Here is a 23519-nt window from a genome sequence, read left to right as displayed (position 1 = left end):
AATGGGGGAACATATTTTCTGATAAAATTAAGATGGTTGTTATTATTATTATTGTGGTTATGAGATGAGAATTTTACCAGTAGTTTTAACGGCTGATAAGAATAACTGATAAACAAGTGAAGCCAGGTATGGCATAGACCATGCACGCAGACAAAGAGCTAGTATCTGAAACTTGCCACTTCTTATTTATCCTTCTGTTTTTACTTTAGAAAAAAAAAGCCAATATTCTTATCTTAAAATAATAAATCTTGTTTTTCAGATGGTATAAATTAGCGTGGAAGACCAATATCTCCCTTGCAAAGGAAGTAAGAATTTCTCAAGTTGATTATCTTCAACAGCCTGTCAAGTAAGGACCGTTCTCATTGTGGGTACTACAAAATATCTCATGTTGCCTTTAAGATTTTATGAAAACAGGGTAGTCTTAAAACAGTATCTTTTACCTTTAAGTTTTTAAGCCTCTTTTAATTTGGCTTAAAGCCTGAATGTGCTTATGACTGAAGCTTCTAGCTTGTTCACTGGTCTAACAGCAACAGAAAGTAGGGAAATGACCGTGTTGAAAAATATTCCAAAAGACTTTTATTAATTCATGTAGGTCACTGACTAAAGTGACTAAATATAAGTGAAAATGTTGTTGCTAACTTCAGCTGCCTTAAGGTTAGGGCCGTGCACACACCTTTGGATACCTAGTCGCTGCTTTCAGCACTGTTCAGAATGCCGGTATTGAAGGAACAAGGGTCCAGCATCCTGACTCTTCGTGCGACAGAAGTAGCTTAACATGGGGTCAATAAATTGCCTATGCAACAGATAAATTGAGACTTAAAAGTTTTGTCTTTTGGAATGTTGAAAATGCACTTCAGGCAGAATGGAACTACCGTTTCACACAATGCACTCCAGAAGCTTTTAATTTCTGAGAAGTTTGTAGGAAGGGTTTAAGTTATGCCATTGTTACAGGACAAAAGAAATTGAGTGTTAAAGCAGATTCTTTGGAACTTAACTAATGCAGCAATATTACATATCACGCATAGGCTTGTTTTAGTGTGTGTGTGTGTGTAGGTATGCTTGCTTTTTAGTAAGCGTATACCTGACAAGTTATGCAAGTGAAGACTCTTCCTGACAAATATAGTAATGCACAAATAAAAATAGTTGTAAAAGAACAATTATGTGTCAACCAGATAGCAGAAAGCAGAGCAGGAAAGCTGAAGTATTACCTACATGTGAATAAGTTAAAGTAGAAAACAGAATCTGGTAATATTTAAATGCATCTTTGTGAAATGGAAAAATAGTTGAGGAAAAAAGAAATAATCTGATATGAACATAAAAGCACCAGCTAATGTAGGTTGAAATAACAGCATGAATTTTTGGTATCGTGCACATGTAAACTCATATACCTATGTAAATCATCAGTATTTCCATAACAGGGAACCTCTTCAGAATGGTACTTGCTTAGAATAACCAATATCCAGAGATGATAGCAAACTACTAATTTGTTTAGCTTCTTTAAATGAGGACGCAGAAGGCAGTTAGTGAAAACCAAGACTCTTTAAACTCTCACTGCCCAATGGACTTTGTTCTTACTCTGTAGCCTTATATAGGATATGTGTGTATAAAGACCTACCTTGGAGGAAGGTACAAAGTGTAACGTTATTCATAATACAACAGTAATCCTCCATATCATGACAGGTTGCTTTACAGCATCATTTACAACCCAGCTGAATGTGGTTGTCTAGCAGAAGTTATATGGGGGAGGCTGCACTTACAGAATTAAAATTTTTGTTATTTTGTATTACTTCTTTGAATCTCTGATCCAGAAGAAAATTTACAGAAATTGAGAAAAGATTCATTGAATTGAGAGAAGACTAATACTAGAAAATGCTTTCTGGGTGAAAGCAACAATACTTATCAAAACGGTGAGTTGTATGTTACCCTGCTGTGTAACTACACAATTCCTGAAATGTTGTTAAAGCTGAAGAAGTTTGACAGCCTGATATGATGTTTCACGTTCTGAAGGTAGGACTCCTCTCAGAGAATTAGAAACAAAAACAAGTCTGCTAGTGATAACACAGGATGACACAGCCCCGGCTTTTTCTGTCAGGAATGCTGTGTTCACTTGTCTTTCAACTTTCATTTTCACAGACTCATACCATACATAAATAAGGGTGAGATACTGAACTAAGAGTGAGTTACGGGATTAATGTTTGTGCTTCCCAAAGCCCATTTCTAACACTGGGTGCATTTCACTGGCTCGGGGCAGTGAGTGGTTTTACTATTAGCATGGCACAGGATTAGTTCTACCTTGGCGCAATTAATTCTTGTATTCTAGTTCGGGTAGAGAGGCAAAGCTGCCGTTTCCAGTGGGCATGAGTAAAGCAAGTCTGAGAAGAGACAGTTAGTGAAACTGGGTCAAAATAAAACTGCCCTCCTAAGAAAGCCCAGCAGTTGTGGTTTTGAAATGCAGTCTTTCAAATCAAATATACATTTGATTGAAATGTTTTGATTTTGATTTTTTCCCAACTTTAAATGTAAATAAAGAGTAGTTATAAAACTAAGCAGTTTGATACTAACACAGTCCCTATCAGCAAAAGAAATCTCACTTTTTGAAGACAAGGATAAGTTAAAACTCGTCAGGTGTCTTGTGGGCTTATAAGAAAATAAAGAAATGCTGCCCTTCAGTGTATTCCAATACACACCACAAGTCATACAACACATTTGGAAAACCAAATATTCATCGCTTTACATAAGGCTCCTATCTGAATTCTTTCTTGTGCTAGATAAACATTCTTTACTGCAAAAAGGTTTTAAAAGATAACAAAAACTTTTATGCTTAAATGGGCTATAAAAGCCATAAAGCCTTCCAGTAAATGAAAGCTCTCATAAACAAAATATCAAGTCCTCTTTAAAAGAACTGTTTCATGTTGTTTACGCTGCCAAGTTGCTGATCGTGCATAAAGTTGTTCTCTTAATAATGAGTTGGTTAGAGGAACGCCCATCATCCAAAAAATGTGTTACCTTGTAGGAGATCTACATTTTAATCAGCTGATGAAACAGATGTGGGAGGATTGTCATGAGCTCTGTTTCTGAAATCAGAGAGAAGCAACTACAGATCTATGGAGAGGAAAAAAAAAAAAGCTATCAAGTTGGTTTATTGCTTTCTACCAGACCAGGAAGAAAAATTACAAATGTAAACTTTCTCAAAAGAGAAAGCCCTTATTTAAGGGCTCAAATTAAACATATTTTTTTAAAATTAAATTCTGCACAATGTTTTACTTAAGCAAAACCAAAAGCTTACTAAACACATCCATAACCTGGAAACTTCCATGTTACATAAAGACAAAACAGCATAAACTCTGTACTCATGGAAATAGTTGAAATTTCAGGTATAAATTATAGGAATATAGTGAAATCCAGGTCTCTCCAAGGGAGTGACCAGATTGCCTGAGCTAGAGATTTTATTCTAGTCTATGACATACATTGAGCAAAGAGCTGTCTATTAATTACAGTTGTTTTTTTTAAATTCCTATCATCCTTCACACTTGGCCATAGAAATTTCATAGCAGTTGAATAATGTGGAGATGATAATGCATCTGAATTAAGTATATCTCGAACCATTCTTTCCTCTTGATAGGTAATTGCGTGGGAAAATGGGCTATAAAATCTATAGTAGATTTTATTTACAGATGTTAAGAACTTATTCCCTTGCTTTTAGTAGTTTTACACACTTTTTAAATTTTTAGACAAATTCTAAACACTTTTCTGTGTTATTTGCTTAATGATTTCAGATTTCTTTAAAGACAGACTAGCTGTTTGTATGACACATTTTTAGTCATGTATAAGTAAAAGCAAAGATAAACAAACACCCAAAGCCCTGTCTTGTTCGCCCTAAAAATCCAAGGTACTAACATTTATTTTAAAGTATGTCACAACCGCAGCTCCTTTATCTCCTTTAATAAAGAGGATTGCTCCTTAGGCGGTCTGTCCAGGAGAGGGAAATGCAAATTGTTGCTTTGGAATTGAACTCATTTCCTGCTCTTTGGTCATAATGAATGTATTATCTTTCCTTGGCATGAAACTTAAAAGTATCCAGCTCCACAGCTCAGCTGTTCCTTACTATGTTCCACATGACTGCAGGCCCTTTTCCTTTATCAGTTTTCTTAGAGCATCACTGAACTATAAATTAAAACTGGCAGCGTAATATAGATATCACTGATAGGTGCTCAGAGGACTTTTGCAGTATCAGTTTAGCATCATCTTTTGCTATTTATTTTGTACTAAGCCTTATTGTTGGATAAAATTCTGTATTTAGCATACAATGTTATATTCTTAAGTTATTTTTGCAGTCAATATTTGCAGTCAATATTTGGTAAACAAGGCATAAACTCTTTAGCATGCTGAATAAGTCTTTAATGGATAGGAGGAAAGTTGCTCAACGTGTTTTGTTGAGTTTTTTGTTTGATCACCAATCTCATGCATAGTATTAATTATCTGAAACAAAGTAAATTGACTGTTAAATAACCTCAACAATGCAAACAGGGAAATGGTTAGAACAAAAGAGTGACTTCTGCTTAAGGGTAAGTACAGTACTGTATTATTTCACTTCATAGAACAAAATACAATCTTTCGAGCTTTTGAGTGGTTGAAGATACTGTCAGCCATCACAAAACCAGTGTCCTTAAAAACAAAGTAATTTTATTGTTTTGTTAGTCCGTGTACTGTTGTTATAGTATAATACAAGGATTATTTTCCCCCTTTGCTGGTATAGCAGAAGTAGGAGGAGTGTATTTGCATATTCCTTGGAAATTATAGATTATAAATCATCCTAGCTATTAATCATTAGATGCCATTTTTAAGTCTAGATTTTTTTGTATATTCTGAGGATTTCAATTTCTTTTTGAGGTGTATAAACTTCAACTGATATCACAGTTTCTTACAAGGAACATATTAAAGGGATAAGAGAGTTTTCCTTCAAACTTACAACAGTCACTTTATAGTCTGACCATTAGTTAATGCAAGCAGAGTAAATGATAGTCTTTAAAACATACACTAAACTCTGTTTAACCCTTTCTGCTTGCTGAATTTTCTTACCACTGACACACCGTAACGTATACAGAAAATTAAAATTCTGAAATGACATAAGAAGCATTTCAGATTCAATCTTGCTTGCTATGCACTGCAAGATACCTTGTTAAAATACATTTCTAAATAAAATAGAAAAAATAATACAGCAGATAAAAAGTCATTGTGGAGGACTATAGAGTAATGCTTATAGGAACATAGGAAATGATGGGCTCTGAGGAGCCTATTACTGCTTTAGTGCGAAACTGGGGTCATGACAAGAAAACATCAGCTTAATGGCAGTCAACAAAAAAAATCAAACATTAGAAGCTATTAGGAAAATAGAGAACAAAAAAGTAAACATCATTGCAGCATCATATAAATCCATGATTTTTCCACATCTGGGATACTGTGCAATTATCTATTAGAACTGGAAAAGGGTCATGAAAGGGGCATTAATCACCCACAATATGGAATAACATCTCTGTGAAGAAGATTGGATAGAGCTGGTTTTTTCTAGCCTGGAAGAGAGAGGACTTAACGGAGAAATGGTAAAGCAGTACAGAAGAACCAGGGGCTGTTGAACTAGGAGTCAGAATCAGGAGGAGGTTCAGCAGATCTGCTGAAGTTTGAGAGGACTTTGGGGTGCAAGAAGTTTACGTGAATTCGGGGGGTGTACTGTGCAAGTCCATGTATGTGAGATTGGAGGTTACTGGTGAGAGAAAAACATATTGTCCTTATTGAAATATCCAGAGTTGAAAATAGTTGGTGAGTGGGAGAGTATTGAAAGACGTGTTTCACTGGCTTGGCCTCTTCAGCCCCTTTTTGGAATATACTGATGGTTCTTTAGCATCTGCTACTGCTTGAGATCTAGATGGCCTCTTGGTCTGAACTGGTATAGTTGTTCTTATGTTTTTAATTAAATTATAAATAGCCAACTAGTGCTGTCCTAAAACAGTATCAAGGTATTTCCTAAGAGGTGCTTGCTCCCCCCCCCCCCCCCCCCCCCCCAGGAAATAGAGTATGTTGTGATTGCAGAAGCATGAACCAGAAGGGCGAACGATCAGGCAGTTCAAAGAACAACCTGTCATCCTTTCTCTCAGTTTTTTCAATGCTGAAATTGCTGTGGAAATGTGGCAGATGGGGCTCCAGGTGCCACAGAGCCAACGCTCCCTCTGCGCTAGCTAGGTTTTCCCCAGTCAGACCTTTGCTCCGTACTCATCTGTTGTCTCCCCTTCCCCACTCATCTCCTAGGGGCTCCTCTGTAATCCCCTCTACCCTAGTGTGTGTTTGCATGACACATACACACAAATACCTGTGAGATCTGCAGGACATCTGAGATCCTGATGTTCCGGAGGTTTCTGCATGCAGAGTTGTTTAATGAAAGAGGAATTAGAGGACAAAAGATGCTCTAAACTGGATAAGTGCTGTTTTATTACGCAGTGTACCAGCTTTGCAGTCAAAGATCACATTTTCTGTTTTCCCAGGTGTCAGGCTGCCACCTGTGTTTGCAAAAGAGTAGATTTAACTTCACTGCTAGAAGCATTTGTATTCTTCCCCTCTCCCTGACCTGTCACTTATATATTCACATTATAAGCAAAGTGTGGTTTCATCTTCTGTCTGGTTCATTCTGCCTCTGTACTTCCAGTAAGGTCTGCCTGATGACAAATATTACATATATATCCATACAGAATTAAAGGCAAAAGGGCAGTTGAGAAGCAAAAGCTCTGGAAAAAAATTAAAGACACTCAAATCAGAAAGTGCAGTTTGCTCATACAAGCAGTTTCATAAAAGGCAAGATCATGAAGCCTGACCTGCATAACATAGGCTGTGACTATTACAGAGTAATTTTTGCCATAAACACACAACTTCTGATTTAACAGAGCTGGTCTTTTTAAAAGACAATGATCTACCTGTGATTTGAACAGCAAGTTCTAGATGCTTGCCATCTTGCCTGAAACTACCTTGCTTCGTGTTTGTAGGCAATTCACGGTGTTAAGCTTTTGTTGGTTGAACAAGAGCAGAGCTCTGTAGCCAGGCTGGCCTAGCCACTTGGAATGAGTAGAGCGGCGGCGGCTTGCTTAGATTCCTTTCCCTGCCTGGTGTTGTCCCACTATCAGCACAGTCTGCTCCAGGTAGCCCAGGGTTAAGAGGTTAATGGGAACAAAGTGGCTGTGCTGGGCTATCTGGATCAGAGTCTGCAGACAGGCACCTTCCACCAAACCTCAGTGCATGGCAGCTCTTCTTTCAAAGGGAAGATCAGAAAACCAAAGCCTCTGCTTAGAGCTGGTCCTGACTTCCCCTTCAATCTCTAAAGCCTTCCTTTCAGCTGAAAGCAGATTTTTATCTCTGCCTCATCAAGTTGCTTATGGGGTGCAGTTGCCTGCCAGCATGCCGGCAGCTTAACTCTCTTCCTCAGCCCCTTCAGACAGTTTCCCAACCCCATATGACACATGATTTAAGTGATTTCAGTGGAGACATAAGAATACAATCTTTCTTGTAGTAGTCTTCCCAAGTGAGTATTTTTCTCTCCTATTTTATATCAAAATACAGTTTTATTCCTCCTAGCCACAGCTGTCACAGCAAGAACACATACTGAAGCTACAGAATGCAATCTCACTCTTGGTTTTAGGTGTATATAAAACTTTGGTCACATTAAAATTCAGATGCTTTGTTTGAGGCTCTTTTCATTAACTGGTACAGATCATCGTGCATATATTACTGACTGTTATTATTTATGACTCCAATAATCCCTGCCACATCTACAAAGTTTTCCGGAAGTTATTTTGTATTTCCATTACAATAGGATGGCTTAGGGCTTGCTTTCTGCTGACCCTTGTAAAAAACTTCCAAGACGCTCCTAATTAAACAGGGTAGCATGCTGCACGCAAGATTCTTGAGCTGGCTAACCAGCAGTGGTTTCCACGTTTTCAATTACAGCACTTCTTTCCTCCTGAGGAGTATTACTGTAGTTTCTGTGGTTTCCTACTGAAGCATAAAACAATTTCTTATGGTGTGTGTAAAATAAGAGACCGGGCTGTTGTAACCATATTTTGCTGCTTTCCAAGAGATGGTCTTTTTGTAATGGTTTTGTGAGAAGCCATCAATAGCTTTTCCAGGCTGGTGAGCCAAGAATGAGGTTTTAAGAGAACATAGGTTTTCTTTGCATATAGTTCCTTTGAAACCAGGGGGATAGAACATACCTCAAATGCTTTTTATATACACTCATATGTAAACTAGATGTCTGCTGGGCTTTAATGCCTGAAGTGAAACTTTTTATATTTGATGAATATGTCTCCAAATGCCACAGTACTTTAAAACACTGAATTGTTGTAGGACCTCATCCTCAAATTCCTAGCTTCCCTACCATCTCTTGAGCAGATTTTGTGAGCACTGTTTGATTTCTGAGACAGAGCTTTCCGTGAATGGCCAATGTAATGCCACGCAGAATAATGCAGCTGGTACCGCTCCATTATATCAAAGGTGTTTTGCCGTAACATGGTACTAGAGAAACTATTTTTTGTTCTATGTGACTGTACTATGTGACCTGAAAGTATAGTAAGCATGTAGGGGAAACAAATTGACAAAATTAAGAATCTAGGGTTTATTATTAAGTGTAGTATTTATTACACAAGATTTTACAATTATGTTATTGCGACATTACCTTGCAGAACAAAGTTAAGCTCTCAGGGCTTGCCTGACATAGGCAAAGGAACCCAAACCAAAATATGCAGGATTGGGAAACTAACTGGAATTCACATTCTTCTCCACGCAGTGAGATTCTCGATAAGTAACTAACTCCGTCCTTTCTAGATAAGTGCTGTGTTGTAGTCCATCTGTAATCATCAATCTGGTTATCTAAGGCTGCCTGTCCTCTGCCATGCAGGAATGCACGCATTTAGAAAACATACTTATTTTCCCAGACAACTGCTGCATGGACGAGAAGGCGACAGCTCCTGCAGATGCAAAGTGCTCCGCGGGAAAGTTCATAACCTCCTGTCAAAAGTATTTGAGTCATTTAATTGAGTAGCATATAACTATGTATGTATGTTCCCCCTATGCATATTGTAAATAGATTAATAAGAAAGGGCTTTATTAAACTGCATTATGCTTTATTTTTCTCTACTTTTTCCATTAGCCAAAGCTTTGTTGTGGTGCTGTATCACAAGCCCGGAGCCGACGGCGGTATCTGCTACGAGAAGTAGTCCTTCGGACAGCAGGACCCGAAGGCGGGAGAGGAACGTGACTCTGCCTAGAAAACAAGTCCGGGACGTCTGCCGGGACCCCCGGGCTCAGGCTGCCGTGTCGCCGCCGCAGAGGTGGAAGGCGGCCCCGGCTGCCCCCCGGTCCCGGGCCGCCCCTGCGCGCTGGTAGCGGCGGGCCCGCTGGCCGCCTGCCCGGAGAGGGGGAGGCGGCCGCGGGGCTCTGCCACCGAAGGTGTGTCCTGCCCTAGGCGCGGCTCTCTCGCAGGTACTAATCGCCGCCCTGCCCCGGCTCCCTTCTGCATTCTCCCTTCCGCCCCGCTCCCCCTGGAGCCAGCGGTCCTTGAGCGCGGCCGGGATGTACGGGGGCCAGCAGCAGCTGCAGCCCCTCACGCTGCCCCCGCACCTCCAGCAGCAGCACCAGCAGCAGCACCACTACTACCGGCGCCAGCAGCACTACAGCACTCTCCCCGCCGGCCGGCGGCCCCTGTCTTGCTCGGAGCCGCTGCTCCGGCCCCTGCCCTGCCGGGAGCCGCCGCCCTGCCCGGAGCCGCTGCCCCGGCCCTGCCGGGAGCCGCCGCCCTGCCCGGAGCCCCCGCCGCCGCCGCGACCCCCGCCGTGCCGGGAGCCGCCGCCCTGCCCCGAGCCGCCGCCGCGGCCCCTGCCGTGCTTCGAGCCCGCGCCCCACCAACAGCAGGAAAGCAGCGTGGCGTACGACCGGGTGCGGACCTACGGCCCCGGCTGCCGGCGGGTGAGCACGTCCTGCTCCTCCCGGGCCGCCTCGCCGCTGGAGTGCTCGCACGGCTACCAGCAAGTCATCTCCGGCTGCGACCCGCCGCAACAGGTACGGCGGGGCGCCGCCGCCGGGTCTCCTGCCCAACTCGCCCGCCCCCCCCCCCGGGGTGCTGCTCCCCTCCTCCCGGCCGGGGCTGCGCCGCCGCTGGCGCACCTGTCCGCGCCACCGCCCCGCGGCTCTTCCAGCGGCGGTGCCCCGATCCCGCCGGGGCTGAGGCGGCGTCGAAGCCAAAGGCCGCCCCGGGTGCAAAGGCGGCGCCGGGCCGTGAGCCAGACGCCCTTGTGCCGCCGGGCACGGCGGGGAAGCTGCGGGTCTCCCGTAGGTCCTGCCCGGCGGAGGGTTGGGTCGGGTCGGGACGGGTTTCCCGCCGGGAAGGGGCGAGGCCGGGCGGTGTGGAGAGCCCCGGGCCCCCGCCTGCCGCTGGGCCTGGTGCAGCCCTTCACTACCCGCCTCGCGGGTGGCCGGGGGTTTTCCTTTGAAAAAGTCGTTTTACCTCAGACTGAGCGGAGAGACCCGTCTGTGCGCCTGACGGCCTCTAAAAACACTCGGCCCTTCCACAAAACACCCGTCCTGGGAAAAACACGGCTCTTCCGTCTCGGCGGAGGGGGCCCCGCGGCGCGGCCCACCGGGGCGCGAGGCTGTGGTGCGGCGGGCCGGCTTGGGCCCCTCGCCGCCCCGCCGCTGCCCTCAGGGGCCCAGCGGGCTCCCGCCACCACCGGGAGCGGAACGGGGCGTCTTCGACCCACACCGGGGCTTTTCCTTGAGCAGCGTGTGTACCCCAAACCCGTCATGTATTTAATCTCTCGGTGGAGAGTGGTCATGAGCCAGCAGGAGGGAGGGCAGGTTGCGGGGCGGGCGGCCCCCGCTGCCCTCACCCGCCGGGCCCTGCAGCTGAGAAATAACGCCTCAGTCCAGTAAGGAAAGCTGCATGCCTCAGTAACCCGTTTTAACCTACAACTCTTAATTTCCCTTTAAATTTCTCCTTTTCATTTGAATTTGAATGGATCGGTCAATCCCGTATTTGTTTCCTGTTTGCAACTCCAATTTGCATTTTTTTTTAAAACTTGAACTTCTAAATACGTTGTTCTGTTGCAGTATTTTCACCCATTTTGTCAATGGAACTGTAAAAATCCAGCCAGAGCTTCCACAGGCTAGCTGCTCCCGTTCCCAGGCGTGGGACGTACACAAAAACACTTCTGCTTATTTAGTGCTACTCATGTAAATATAATATAAAGGTGTGTGTGCTTAATAGTTCTGTTTGAATTGATGAGGCTAATAACATATGCAACTAAGCAGGTAGGGGAGTAATAGAGTTCGTTCAGCTTTGCTTTAAAAGTCTGCACAATGTAGTTTAGCAGGTTTGCTGCTGTCTGTGTTTTCAGGGAATGGCTTGAAAGTATTGATGGAATTTAATGTAATTTTAACATATGCGATTGATATCTTAGCTAAATCTTAAAATCAAAGCTAGAAACCAATGACTTAAGAACAGCTTTGACTATAAAAGCAGAAAAGGAGATCAGAATTTATTCTTAAACCATTTTTTTTCTCTGCTAAATCAGACTGTCATTAATATCAATGGAAGTGGGATTGGTATGCTATACCCAGCATGGCAACGTATATTTGTTGCAAGTTGAACTCTTAATTTTCTTTCCTGTGTTATTAAAATATTTAACTATGAAAAATAATAGGGATTAAGACCAATATGAAATCTGATCTCCTTTCAAAGCCACAGTTGCATAGTTTAAGGGCTACTTTTCTCTGCAGGGTGGCTTCTGTAAATTCTGGAAAGCAAGCCACTTCACTAATAGCTTTATATGACTTGGATATGACAGGCACATTCCCGCTGGATTAAAGCTGGTAATCCCTCTTCTGCAAGATGTGGGGCAGCAGTGTAAACATTGGGGTCTCACCTCCCAGATAAAGGATCTGCTCAGCTAGGGGAGATGATAGTCTGAATTGCATTCAATTATTTAAATATTCATTAGAATAAATACTGCAGTCCCAGGCTTCCTCGGATAAGTGCATGAACCATTTGATTATAGACCCAAATGCTGTCGCTGCTCTACGAAGTACGTTTAATTTTCAACATATGTTTTAGTCACTGAACCCATTAGGTCGTGCTGATGAAAAATAATTTTTTGCTGAAGTGTTTTGCTGGATTAGACTTTAAACACAAAAGAGGGTGTAGTTCAAATCAGGCTTTGTGTGGGTTGCACTTTTAATGGTGGAGGGGGATGGTGCTTAATAAAGATGATTGGGAAGTTATTAAAGAAGAAAACAGTAGCAAAGAGGGAAGTCAGCTGGGAGTAGACAGAAGTTGCATACTTGGTGCTGAATGGGAGTTGTCAGGAAGCAGTGCTGGGAAGAGTGGAGGAAGTTTCCAAAGGGCAGATACAGTTGCCCTTTGAGCAGATCACGCATAGCTGCATAAACTGAGTAATGCAGCGATGCCTAACTCCTGTGGATATTTTAACGTAACACTAGAATTTTCAGTTAGTGGCAGCCTAGACCTGTAGTTTAAGCTTTGTACTGTTGATAAGGCAAAGGACTATCTTTGAGTGTTTAATTCACTTCTGCAGAGCTTTTGTAGATGAATGATAACAAATGTCTACATCACTTGATATGCTGACTTCTTATTTAGTCACACGGTTGGTGTGTTGTGTTGATGTGGGTTTTTAGTAAGGTAGAGGGAGGGAGAATTTGAAACTGGTGTGTGCATGTAGTACACATGACTACTTTTTGTGGTTCAGGATTCAGTTTGCTTTACTTTTTTGATCTAACTTTGTTTTATCCTTGATGTAGAAGCCAAATGTTACTCCCAGGCATGGCAAGCTTTGTCTGGAGTAATTCACGACAAAACTTGCTCTCATCTGCTTGATCTAAATGGAGAATGTTGTTTAGAATAAATTCTCTTCGGGTATGGCTAACATGTATGCACCCTTTCACCATGGTGATGAACAAATAATGTATGAAATGGCACACACAATCCTGAAAGCCTTTGTAGGAGTTGTCTATCCATGTGAGAAATCTTGTGAGTTAAGACCTTTTCATGGCTGTGCTCAGTTCTGCAAAGTGCTGAGGGCTCTCGCCTCCCGTTGTGAAAACGGGATAGTATTAACCAGGTCTGTATTGTTCAAAACAGCCCTCAAACATAGCCTGCCGTTTCCGTGTTTCAGCTGCCAAATGTAACTCATAAATTCTGATTAGATGACTGGATTGCTTGTAATTAATGAGACAATATGTTATGGATAAAAGGTTTTCATATAGATGAAATTCTCACCTTAATCACTGTTTTGTCTGAAGCTAAGGGAAATTTGTTGAAATAAAAATTTACTGATTGTTTTTTCATAAAATTTACATGCAATGACTGGATAAATCTATCAAATGCTTATTTTAAAATTTAAAAATCTTAAAGACTAGCAAAATCATTATGAAAGTGTTAGCATATGCTTTTTGAAATTATCCTTATAAACATAGACGCAGAATGACTGATCGGGCTGTTACAAATCCCAAACCCAGTCATACCACTGAAATCCACAACAGCACTGGGCTCTCCCCTTTAAATCGTACCTTCCCCTTCCCTCTCTCAGTTCCAAAATGTTGCATCTGGGAAGCACTGTAGCTCATTACAGAGAATGATGGAAAACTTGGGAATAGCCCGAGGTCATATTCTGTGGTGGTGCAGCTCCCGCAGCACGCTCGCTCGTTCGAGATGGCATCTCCCTTGGGCAGAGCAAGGAACCGCGTGTGGGTCGTTCAGGCTGGCACAGTCACAGGGTTTCTGGCTTCTCTGTTCCCTCCCAGCTGGGGCAGGTCCAGCCTGCTTGGCTGGTACAGGAGGAAGGGCAGGCAAATCCGTGTTTGTAAAGGAGCAAGGGAAATGCATCAAAGTTCTTTGGAAATGAAAGAGTTTGGGTATCTTTAAGCATTATTTTATCCAAGTAAAACATTCTTAGGTTCTGTATAAAATTCCACATATGATTAGACTGTCCTTTTGAATATTTTAAAAGTGTATTTCAACTTAAAATGCTCTAGTCTTCTCAGTTCTGAATATATTCCTCTGAGAACACTTAGGTAACTAGGTAAAATAATTTTACACGTTATCCTCTCTAGACAGTGTGAGTTAGGTATTCCACAGCGCTGTGGCAGCATGATTTAGTTCAGGCAGGTTTGTCCAGCTTTTCAGTAGATTGAAAAAGGTGTCTTTTTAATTTCATACACAATGCTCATCTTGTTTTCATGTGCATTACAATGGTAGTCAGCTCTGAGTAACAACAATTGCTGCTCTTCCACAGCACTTGTATTGCTGTAGCACCGGACAGAGCCAGCGGCACGAGGCTCAGCGCGAAGCTCGGAGCTGCCTCCCTGGGTCAGAGGAGGAACTGGGAGTCTGGGGTATATGCCTGCTGTGAAAGGAAGTACCAGTGGGCATTCATTTTTTTTAAACTATTTTACTTTTTAGTTCAAATTGTGTAGGTGTCCGAGTGATGTAGGAGCTGGGGTGTATGTTCCAGACCTCCATATTGTCTCTTTTTGGTCTTACGTCCCGATACAGAGAGTTCTGTTGCCGTCGGTGGGTTCTCTTCCTTGACAGACCTACTACCTCAAGTACATAGCATGTGGGAGGAGGAGTAATCAGCTTTCTAAGTTTTCTGCAGCACTTATAATTTTGAGATTTCTTAATTACTATGATTGTCGCTAAAGCAGTTTCTTTTCTACTCTGATTTCTCTTTCCTGGTGCTGTTATGATTCACTCTTGGGAGATTTGGAAAACCGCTTCAGGCTTCCTAAAGTTATGCAACAGTTCATAGCTGGAAATCTGACCTACTTCAGAGCTGCTCTTGCCCAGTTAAGAATGTCTCTGAGGCTGAACTGCAGCAATATCAGCTTCCCAAGCATTGCCCACGGGTTAAGGGAAGAAATGATTTGTTATGAAAATTGTAAATTTGTACTGTGAGGAAGAATAGATAGTATGCTGTAAGCTAACAAATTGCCCGATTCTTAGATTAGATTCAGTGGGAATTTTGCTTACTTGGGTACAGAACTGGATGTGGAGACTTCAAGCAATGTGTACCATTTGTTATAACGTGTGGTGGTCCACAAAATGGAAGACAGTGTCTGCAATTTCGTGTAGACAGTACTGGGGAAAAAAGTATGAATTTCTGTAATTTCAAAAGGCATATTTAATATTTCATTCAAGAATGTGCAAATGTTCCATGTGGGCATCTTTTTTCATAGGTGTCAATTACGGAGTTTTGTGACCACGTTTTGAAACAATTGTCACTGCTTGGTTCATTGGATAGTGACCTGATTTGGTTTGCTGGCAGTTCCTCTGCCCCTTTCATTTCAGTGTTTAAGCAAAATACAAATTTTCTTCCCTTGGTGAAACAAAAAGTGGTTTAGATGTACATCCATTTACACCAGCTGACCGTAATACATAACGTGAAAGACCATGAGTAAAAGACAGTGTCTCTGGAACAGGGACATGCGATCCTTGAAGACCCAGTCCAGGATGTCAGCTTTGGTTTGTTTCTTATTCTGTTGACGCTTACAGAAAATAGGGACTAATTCCCTCAGAATTGCAAAGAGGCCATTGAGAAAAAACAAACTCTTAAAACTGAGAGTCCAGATTGCATACTGCCACATCATATATGGGTTATTTCCTTTGGGGTGGAAAGGCCCTGGCTATAAAACACTTCTTGGTGATTCCAGCCAGTGGATCTCAGTATGTTTATGGCTGATGACCATATTCAGATTTATTTGGGAATCCATGTAAGCCTGAGCTCTAAGGATAAAAAGTTTTAGAGAGAGAAGTGCAGTAATCACTGAAACATTACTTATTTTCTTCCTTGCAGGGCACTATTCGAAGGATTATTATCGAGAATCCTGATCAGGTAGGAAAACTCTTTAGTGCTGGAGTTCTGCTTGCATAACACTTCCTCCCTTAATTATCCTGATGTGGTAAAGTGCTCAGCTACCTCCCTTGGGGATGCTAAATATTCTGAAATCCCATGGCCCACAGCTCTGATTGTGAGAGATGAAATTATTAGGGATTGAAAATACTACACAATCGCCAGTCAGGCTTCGCACCTCTTGGCAGTCAATTCTCCATTAATGAGCTTCAGTAGCATTGCTAGTGGAGATGAACGTCTGGTTCCACTATGCTATTTCAAACATTGTCTAGATGGAAGTCGCTTTGTTTCCAAATGGACATACATGCAAATGTACACATCTTAAAGAACTATCTCGAAGCATATGCATCTTCAAATTACATTTTTTAGTCAAAATTACACTATTCTGAATTTGCTGTTTGACAACATTTATGAATGTTTTTATTAAAATGTTTTCCAGGAGCCGTTATCCCCATTTCTTAGAGGGGGGAATTTCTTTCCTGGAAATAATGTCATCTATGAAAAGACCATAAGAAAATACGAGCTATTAAATCCCCACCAAGTAAGTTGGTTATTTATATTACCTATTGCAAAAGAAAACTGAGATGGTAGCAGAAAAGTAATGTTCCTGGGTTCTTGGGGGTTTTTTTGTTGGGAACTACTGCCAACCTGAGAATTGCCTTGGTGAGCTATAGGATGCATTCTCACAGTAAATGAAACAACTTCTTTATGAGAGGAGAGCAGAAGTTGGAACCTTTTCTATATTTTTACTAAGAATTTATTATTTCAGACTAACAATGAAAACTGCTGTTGTATCTCTAGCATTGTCAGTCTTTGCCTGAATACTGATGGAGAATTAGTTTCTTGCAGTAGCTCCAGAACAGAATAACCAATACAAATTTTTACATAAAATGAAAGACAAATTTTAGCTTTTTTTTTTATTTTTTTACTCATTCTTGAAAAAAATACATTTGGTAAAGCTGTCTGAAATTTCATCTTAGAATTGGTGTTTTGTCAATAGTGAAAATGTTATTTCTTTTTTTATTGCTCTGAAATACTGTTATTTTCAGCAGGAAAAAATTGGAAATTAAAGCTACTTCAGATTGATTAATCTTACCTGTTTGGGGTTTGTTTGTTTTTTAACTGACATTTTCATTCCATTCCGGATTTTAGATAGGTGTGATATCCATACCCTAAACTGGAAAGCAAAAAAATTTGAGCTAACGAGGAACTAAAGTGTGGAGTCAAGTCCTAGAAACCATGTTTCTACTTCTGCTTTTTGTTACCCAGAGTATATCTAGATTTATGTCAAATCAGGAGTGTAGTTTTGAAGGAAATTTCCCAGTCTTCTACTACATGTCGCTCTTTGGTTTACACTGCACCGTGGTCTTGGACCATGCAAACTAGATTTCTTTCAGGTGAAATGAAAATCTGTTGGAAGAGCGCACCCAGTGTGCTGCGACTGGGAATGGTGGGAGGCCCATTCAAATCCTGATGTAGAACCTTCTCACATAGGTAGAATGTCAGTGTTGGGTCCTCCCTCTACTCCTCTTGTGCCACAGCGTAATGGCGATGTAATGTAGTCTCTGTGTTCTGATTTTGGCACAGAATGAGATGTTGGTTCAACCTTTCAAATGTTAACTGCATTGTGAATTTTAAATCAAAATTACCTGAAGCCTAGGATGAGCATTATATACTTCTATGTAGAATACAAAATATATATTTTTTTTTTTGAAGTAAACTAGTAAAAGCCATGATGTAGAGAAACGATTAAGTTTGCTGAAATTGGTAACTTTCAGTGTTTTGACTGGAAGTTAAATTAGTTTTAGTTTATTGTTTTGGTGGGTAGTTTTGTAAATAGCACTTTTCTTGATTATAAAAACAAGACGGGTGTCCCTTATATATTGCACACTCTGAATCTGGAATTGCTGAAAGCATTTGTAGAAGAAAATGTCTTGAGCCATTTCCTGTTCTAAATTTTTTTCTAACTGAGATAACAAAACCTCACTTCAGCTGGTGCTCTTCTATCTCTAAAATACTTAATAAAACAGGATATGCAATAATGGAGGTCCCCATTGCCTGAGTATGTTAAGAGTAACAACATAATGAAACACACAACTCAGTTAAGAAAGGTGTATCTTCTGTGCTTTCTGTTTGCAGCTACTAAAATTTGGGAATTACAGCCTTCAAGTATGAAAGTGTGAGGCAAACACGTGTTCAATTAGGAAAAAAGCGGTTTTATTAGGATTATTATAAAATCTGAAATTGTCATCGGTCTTTCCATGCAAAACCACATTTCCTTCATTTATGTATCCATGTCAAGCTTCCATCTCATTAAGACGTGTCCAGCAGCTGAAAAGAGTTCCTTGTTCTTTCTAGGAGAAGCAGTACCAGTTTTCCCAGCACTGTCCGATTCCCCAGCAAGTGGATCAGTGCCATGCTGAGCAGTCTCAGGTCACGTCCCAGTGCCAGCAGACACAGACCAGCAGCCCCTGTGAAGTAATTCCAGTCTGCGTGAGTGATGACTGCCAAGGAAATACAGTGAGGAGGGTAACAGTTCAAACCTGTGAACCGGTAAGAATCACGTTTTACTATTCGCAATGTATTTTTCTTTTGTATGCAGAGTACAAAACTTTACAGATACATAAAATCGCTAATCCCCAACCTCAGAAGTTTTTGTTCAAACTCACAGTAGGGTCATTAAGCACCATATACCCGTTGTAAGTAAACAGCAGAGTTAGTGTGTCTGCTGCAGGTAACTTCTATGTATGCTGCAATGGCAGACTTGTCTAGAACTGTCCAAGACTTTGTCACATGCTGTTTAAAAGAGAAAAAAAAAAAAAGAAAAAAAGCTGGTTTAGGTGTTGTTTCTTGTTGGCGTAGACCTGCACTTAATTGCACTGACTGATCGTCATTCTGTGGTCTTGGTTGGTTTGGTTGTGTTGGGTTTTTTTTTCCCTTTATCTGGAAGTGTTAACCAATGACTGAGTCAGGTTTCATCTGTCAGTCTGTACAATAAAGATTGAGTAATGTAAAACATATCCCTCTGGGTTTGGAGAAAAGTTGCACTGCTTTATAAACTGGACATACATCAATTCAGGATTGCTTTCTGTCTAAACTCATCAATAAGGACTTCAAATATATTTCAATTTGATGTAGAAGCATTTGACACACATTCACTGGAAGCACAAAACTAGCTGCCCTCGTTTTACAGCAGGTTGCAAGTTCTGGAGTTTCTAAGGGCTGCAGGAGGTTTGCTATACATCTAACTTCCTTCAGTTGGGGAAGGGAGTGTCGCAGTCCTTCCTGTGCATCTGTTCGATATATAGGTGGCAAGACAAATGTACTTGGTGACCTTAGTGTTAGAGCTACGGGGAATCTTCCACAGCCAGATACTCCCATAAACCAACTTAGGTACGCTCAGGTTGGGTTGCTGTTTGAATTCTTTCATAGTTCACATCCATAAACTTTTGGACTGTGGCAATACAAACACCATTTTTGTAGTGGGGAATCTTGCACCCGGTTGGTTCTATCTGGGTGCTGCCCACTGGCGTTGTATCTACTACAGCTACGGAAGCATGTGTATTAATGAGATTTCCTAATTCTCAACACTTTCTGTATTAGAATAATGATGACGATACTGCTATAGAAGAGAATACTTTGCGTATTTCTTGTTGTAAAGGAAGTAATTTATTTCTGTACGGTTTACCAAAACCCAGAATACATGGAAGACTCAATACCAAGGAAAAGAACAGTGTAAATAAATTGCAGATTAGTAAAAGCAAACAAAACCAAATGCATCATACTTGTAGTGTTTTCATGTTCAGCTTTCATCCCGAAAAGGGGAACTCATTTCTGATCTTCCTGCATATCTTCTGCTAGGTGAATTGTTCTCAGGAAAATAGTGACCAGCTGGACTGCCGCTACTTTGGTGAGCTCCTTGCTGAACTGAATCGGAAGACAAACGACTTGTACAGTTGTTTACTACAGCATGTGGAAAAGATAGGAGGAAGGTATTGGCATTCTATCTGTTCTGTCATTTCGGTATTCAGAAATCCTAGCTTTGCACAGTTCAGAGGGCAGTATTGTTTGCAAGTTGGGTTTTTTTTTTTTTTTTCCTCCTGACAACTAGAATTGACTATGTATTTTACACATTAATCTAACTTGCTGAGTAACTGAGGACATAAAAATGCTGTAAGCCAAATAAATACATTTGATTTTCGATGCTTTTTCAAATTGTTTAGATTAATATGCAGTAAGAATTACATATCCCATGCCTGTTTGCACATAGAGCAAACAAGTGTACTTACAGCATGCTCTGACAGATATTTAATGATACAATTCTATTATGTCCTGAAGAAATAAACAGCCCAAATGTCCAAGTTGCCATTTCCTTTGTTCTGTCATGGTGTTATGTTACTTCATGGATTAAAAGATGGCCATCATAAGGCATAAAGCTCAGAATCTACATGGAAATTAATGTCAAGCATGTATTCTGCAGAGCCCTACAGAATGGCAGTCTCATTCGGTGCTTTCCAAGTTCACTAAGAAAAGCGGTCCCTTAGCAGGGAAAGTGGAATTGAAGCATCACAAAAACCCTGACACTGCTAAGTAAACACTTCAGGAATGTCAATATATTGCAGCATAGTTCTGGGTAAACCATTACCCAGCCAATTAAGAATGTAATTGAGTTAACTGAACATAATTGGGATAACTGCCCAAAGAAACAGAGATAGTTAGCCTGTGTTAACTATACTGCTATTAGTATTCCAGTCTCCTTGGCTATTTCTACACAGAGTCATATTTAACAACTTGTGTTGCCTAGCACCTTAAAAGGAAGGTAACAGCTCTTGGTCTGATAAAGAACCTTCCTTGCTCCGTATTTTAAAGATAATCTTTTCATAGTCGTGAGTGTGGGCACGAATTCTTAAAGTTCTGAACAAGCTTTGTCAATCTGTCTCTTGAATTGTCTGTTTTACAGGAATCATGACATTGAATTCACCTGTCAGGTAAGCATCACGTGTGCTCTTAGCAAGCTGTTCCCTGATGTGTAGTGTTAAAAACAACGGTGTGGATCTTCGAGTAAATTAAGCCAAGCCAGTTTAAACAAAGGATGCTAGTCTTTGTTAGTTAATGATTCCTGGTTGTTAATAACATTCACAGCCTGAAACCTACTGCTAGGCATGTATTTGCAAATGTGATAATATTGAAAGGAAGCTTTAACAATTTGCATTATTCTAGTATGAGAGTCAAATTTTGAAAGTCTTTCCTGTTGTGCCAATAGTGGTTTCATTGTAAAACAAACTTAGAGCTCCATGGATTTTCACTGTGCATTTTTTGCAAAGGATCTGTCACTGTCTTGCCAAGAAAGCTGCTGTTCACCACACGTGCTGCCACGCGCTGCAAGAAGAATGCTGCTTTCACAGAAATGAGGGGTGTGAGGTGACAGAACAGGCTTCCTGCGTGAAAGCTCGCTTTTGTGAATCGGGCCATGATAGAATCATCAGCACCTCTGTTGTTTGTGAAGGCATTGTGTATATGGCAGAAATACTTGTCTAGGATTAAATTATATGAAGCAATGCCACTTAATCACTGGCAGTGTCTCCTGTGATGCACTGGTCATCTTTAGTTTACTGACAGTCTGTTCTTGTTTAGAAACATGAGATTTGCTCATATTGTAAACTGTTGGGAGTTCTGTTTCAGCATCAGCTCTTATTTTCTTTGAGAGAGGATTGTTTTGAATGCTGCTTTTAGAGTAAATGTTAATGATTTGAATATGTGCTTCATGTATCACTTCATCTGTTTTTATACACCTCAAATATACAAGACTTTAGAAATCTTCTGGATACACTTTGATCTATTTTCATTCTTATTTGCCTGGTACTGAACATGTTTTTCATAGTAGAGCCGTGTAATTAATGAAGAAACCACGTTATGATCTACCAGGCAAAATTCTTAATCAAGATGTCTCTCCTTTCCTCCCTTTGCTTAGACTGAAGATATTGAAGATTTAATTCCTAAAGGACTGTCTGAGGCAACAAAGCAGCAGATTCGTTATCTCCTCCAGGTATGTGAGCAGGGTGGAGGGGGTGTGTGGAACCCTACAGTAACCTGAAACAGTGGAAGTTGGCTTTCACATGCCAGGGTAACATACACCACTCCATGTTCTGCTTATTCCGTTTTTTCTGGTGTAAGGGGTGTGGGATCACACAGGTGGCTCCAAGTGACATGTTGTGGCAGTTGGTTCCACAAACTACTTGTGTGTTTTAAACTGAGGTTTCCTGGTGCTTTCTTGCAGTTTCACTGGAAACCATCTTTAAGAATAGATCTTTCATCTTTTTTGTGTTGTGTATTAATGCTTTACTTTAAAAGCTAAAAGGCAAATAGCAGGTGCTGTGCTGAATGTTGAACTGGCTATCAATTGCCAACCACACATAATGCTTAGACTTGGGTCTCACCTTTTACAAATGTTCTGGTTAAAACCTCTAACACAGCACTGTGCTCCGAGGCATGCTTACAACATTGGGCAACAAAACCACCATTTCTGGTGTGGTTCCATTTACACAGGCTTCTGTGTTTCCTCTGATCCTGTTCCTTGTACCCAACCATCTCAGCTTGCCTCCTCAGTTGCCAGCCACATGGCTTTGGCTGTAAGGCAGTCAGACATACGTCCAAGGTTCCAGTCATGGTTGGTTCGTTGCTTCCTGGAGCTGTCAAACTCTGCAGCATTGTTTAGAAAAGCACTTGACCGCTCTGTGAAGTGTTTTGCAGAGCTGATTGGGATTGGCCCCTGCCCTTGACAGAACACCAAGAATGGTGCTGTAGGCTGAATCGACCACAGAGCGGCTGTACTGTGGACATGTGTCAGAACAGGACCCCAAACCAACCTGTGCCGCTTAGCAGGAGGTGGGGGTAAGGAGATCCCACCTGGGAGCTGCAGCTTTAGTAATTTGTCACTTCCTGGTAAAAACCACATGTGAATAAAGTTGTGAATGAGCCACCTGGTCTGACTTCACAGCTGATCTGCTTTAGGCAGGAGGTTGGATGAGGTGACCTCCCAAGTCCTGTCCAACTGGAATTGTTCTGTGATTCTTTTACAATGGAGATGGACACTGACGCCAAACTATTTCACGCCCTCATGTTAGGACCCTGTCCCAGGACATGGAATCAGCTCACCTCTGTGTGAAAGAGCTCAAACACATATTTCCTGTTTTCTCCAAGTCCAGCAGGTTTTGCATTCTCACAACTATGCTTAAAAAAAAAAAATGCAGCTACAGTGTCTTTTGGGGAACCAGATTTTGTCAACACACGTACAAAGTGTGCTCTTGGGCTACACACTGCTCCGGCCTCTCGGACAGGTGTGTTTGGTGTTTCTACATCTGAGGGGGTTCTGAGCCGGCTCCTCAGGTGAAGACCGTGCTGGGTATGCCCAGAGGCTCAAGCCTAAGAGCACGGGGAGTTTCACTGGAGAAGCGCATGGCACCTATGGAATTTAGCAACTTAGCAACTACTTAGTGCTATGAGTGGGGGGTTTACTTACACTTTTGACTTAATTCCTTCTTTTAATCTACTCCCATAGTG

At 41.5% G+C, this 23519-nt stretch overlaps 1 protein-coding gene across 3 annotated transcripts in view; it reads left to right on the top strand.

The window, feature by feature from the left end:
- The first annotated feature begins 326 nt into the window (after positions 1-326).
- POF1B (POF1B actin binding protein) overlaps positions 327-23519 on the top strand; it is a 29210-nt gene continuing 6017 nt past the window's right edge. Inside the window, exons 1-8 of one of the 3 annotated variants that reach the window (XM_054839371.1) lie at positions 327-346; positions 9188-10095; positions 15903-15941; positions 16399-16500; positions 18318-18512; positions 19821-19951; positions 20920-20947; positions 21931-22005. In XM_054839371.1, the coding sequence (XP_054695346.1) occupies positions 9610-10095; positions 15903-15941; positions 16399-16500; positions 18318-18512; positions 19821-19951; positions 20920-20947; positions 21931-22005 (1056 nt within the window). In that variant the 5' untranslated portion in view covers positions 327-346; positions 9188-9609. Of the gene's footprint in view, positions 347-8777; positions 9091-9187; positions 10096-15902; positions 15942-16398; positions 16501-18317; positions 18513-19820; positions 19952-20919; positions 20948-21930; positions 22006-23519 lie in introns of those variants that run through there. The other 2 variants (XM_054839370.1, XM_054839369.1) reach the window with 2 other exon arrangements.

The sequence above is a fragment of the Grus americana genome, chromosome 12 (genome assembly GCF_028858705.1).
Source record: "Grus americana isolate bGruAme1 chromosome 12, bGruAme1.mat, whole genome shotgun sequence".
NCBI lineage: Eukaryota > Metazoa > Chordata > Aves > Gruiformes > Gruidae > Grus > Grus americana.
The sequence above is the reverse complement of the archived record's forward strand: the minus strand, read 5'-3'. Positions and strand labels throughout refer to the sequence as shown.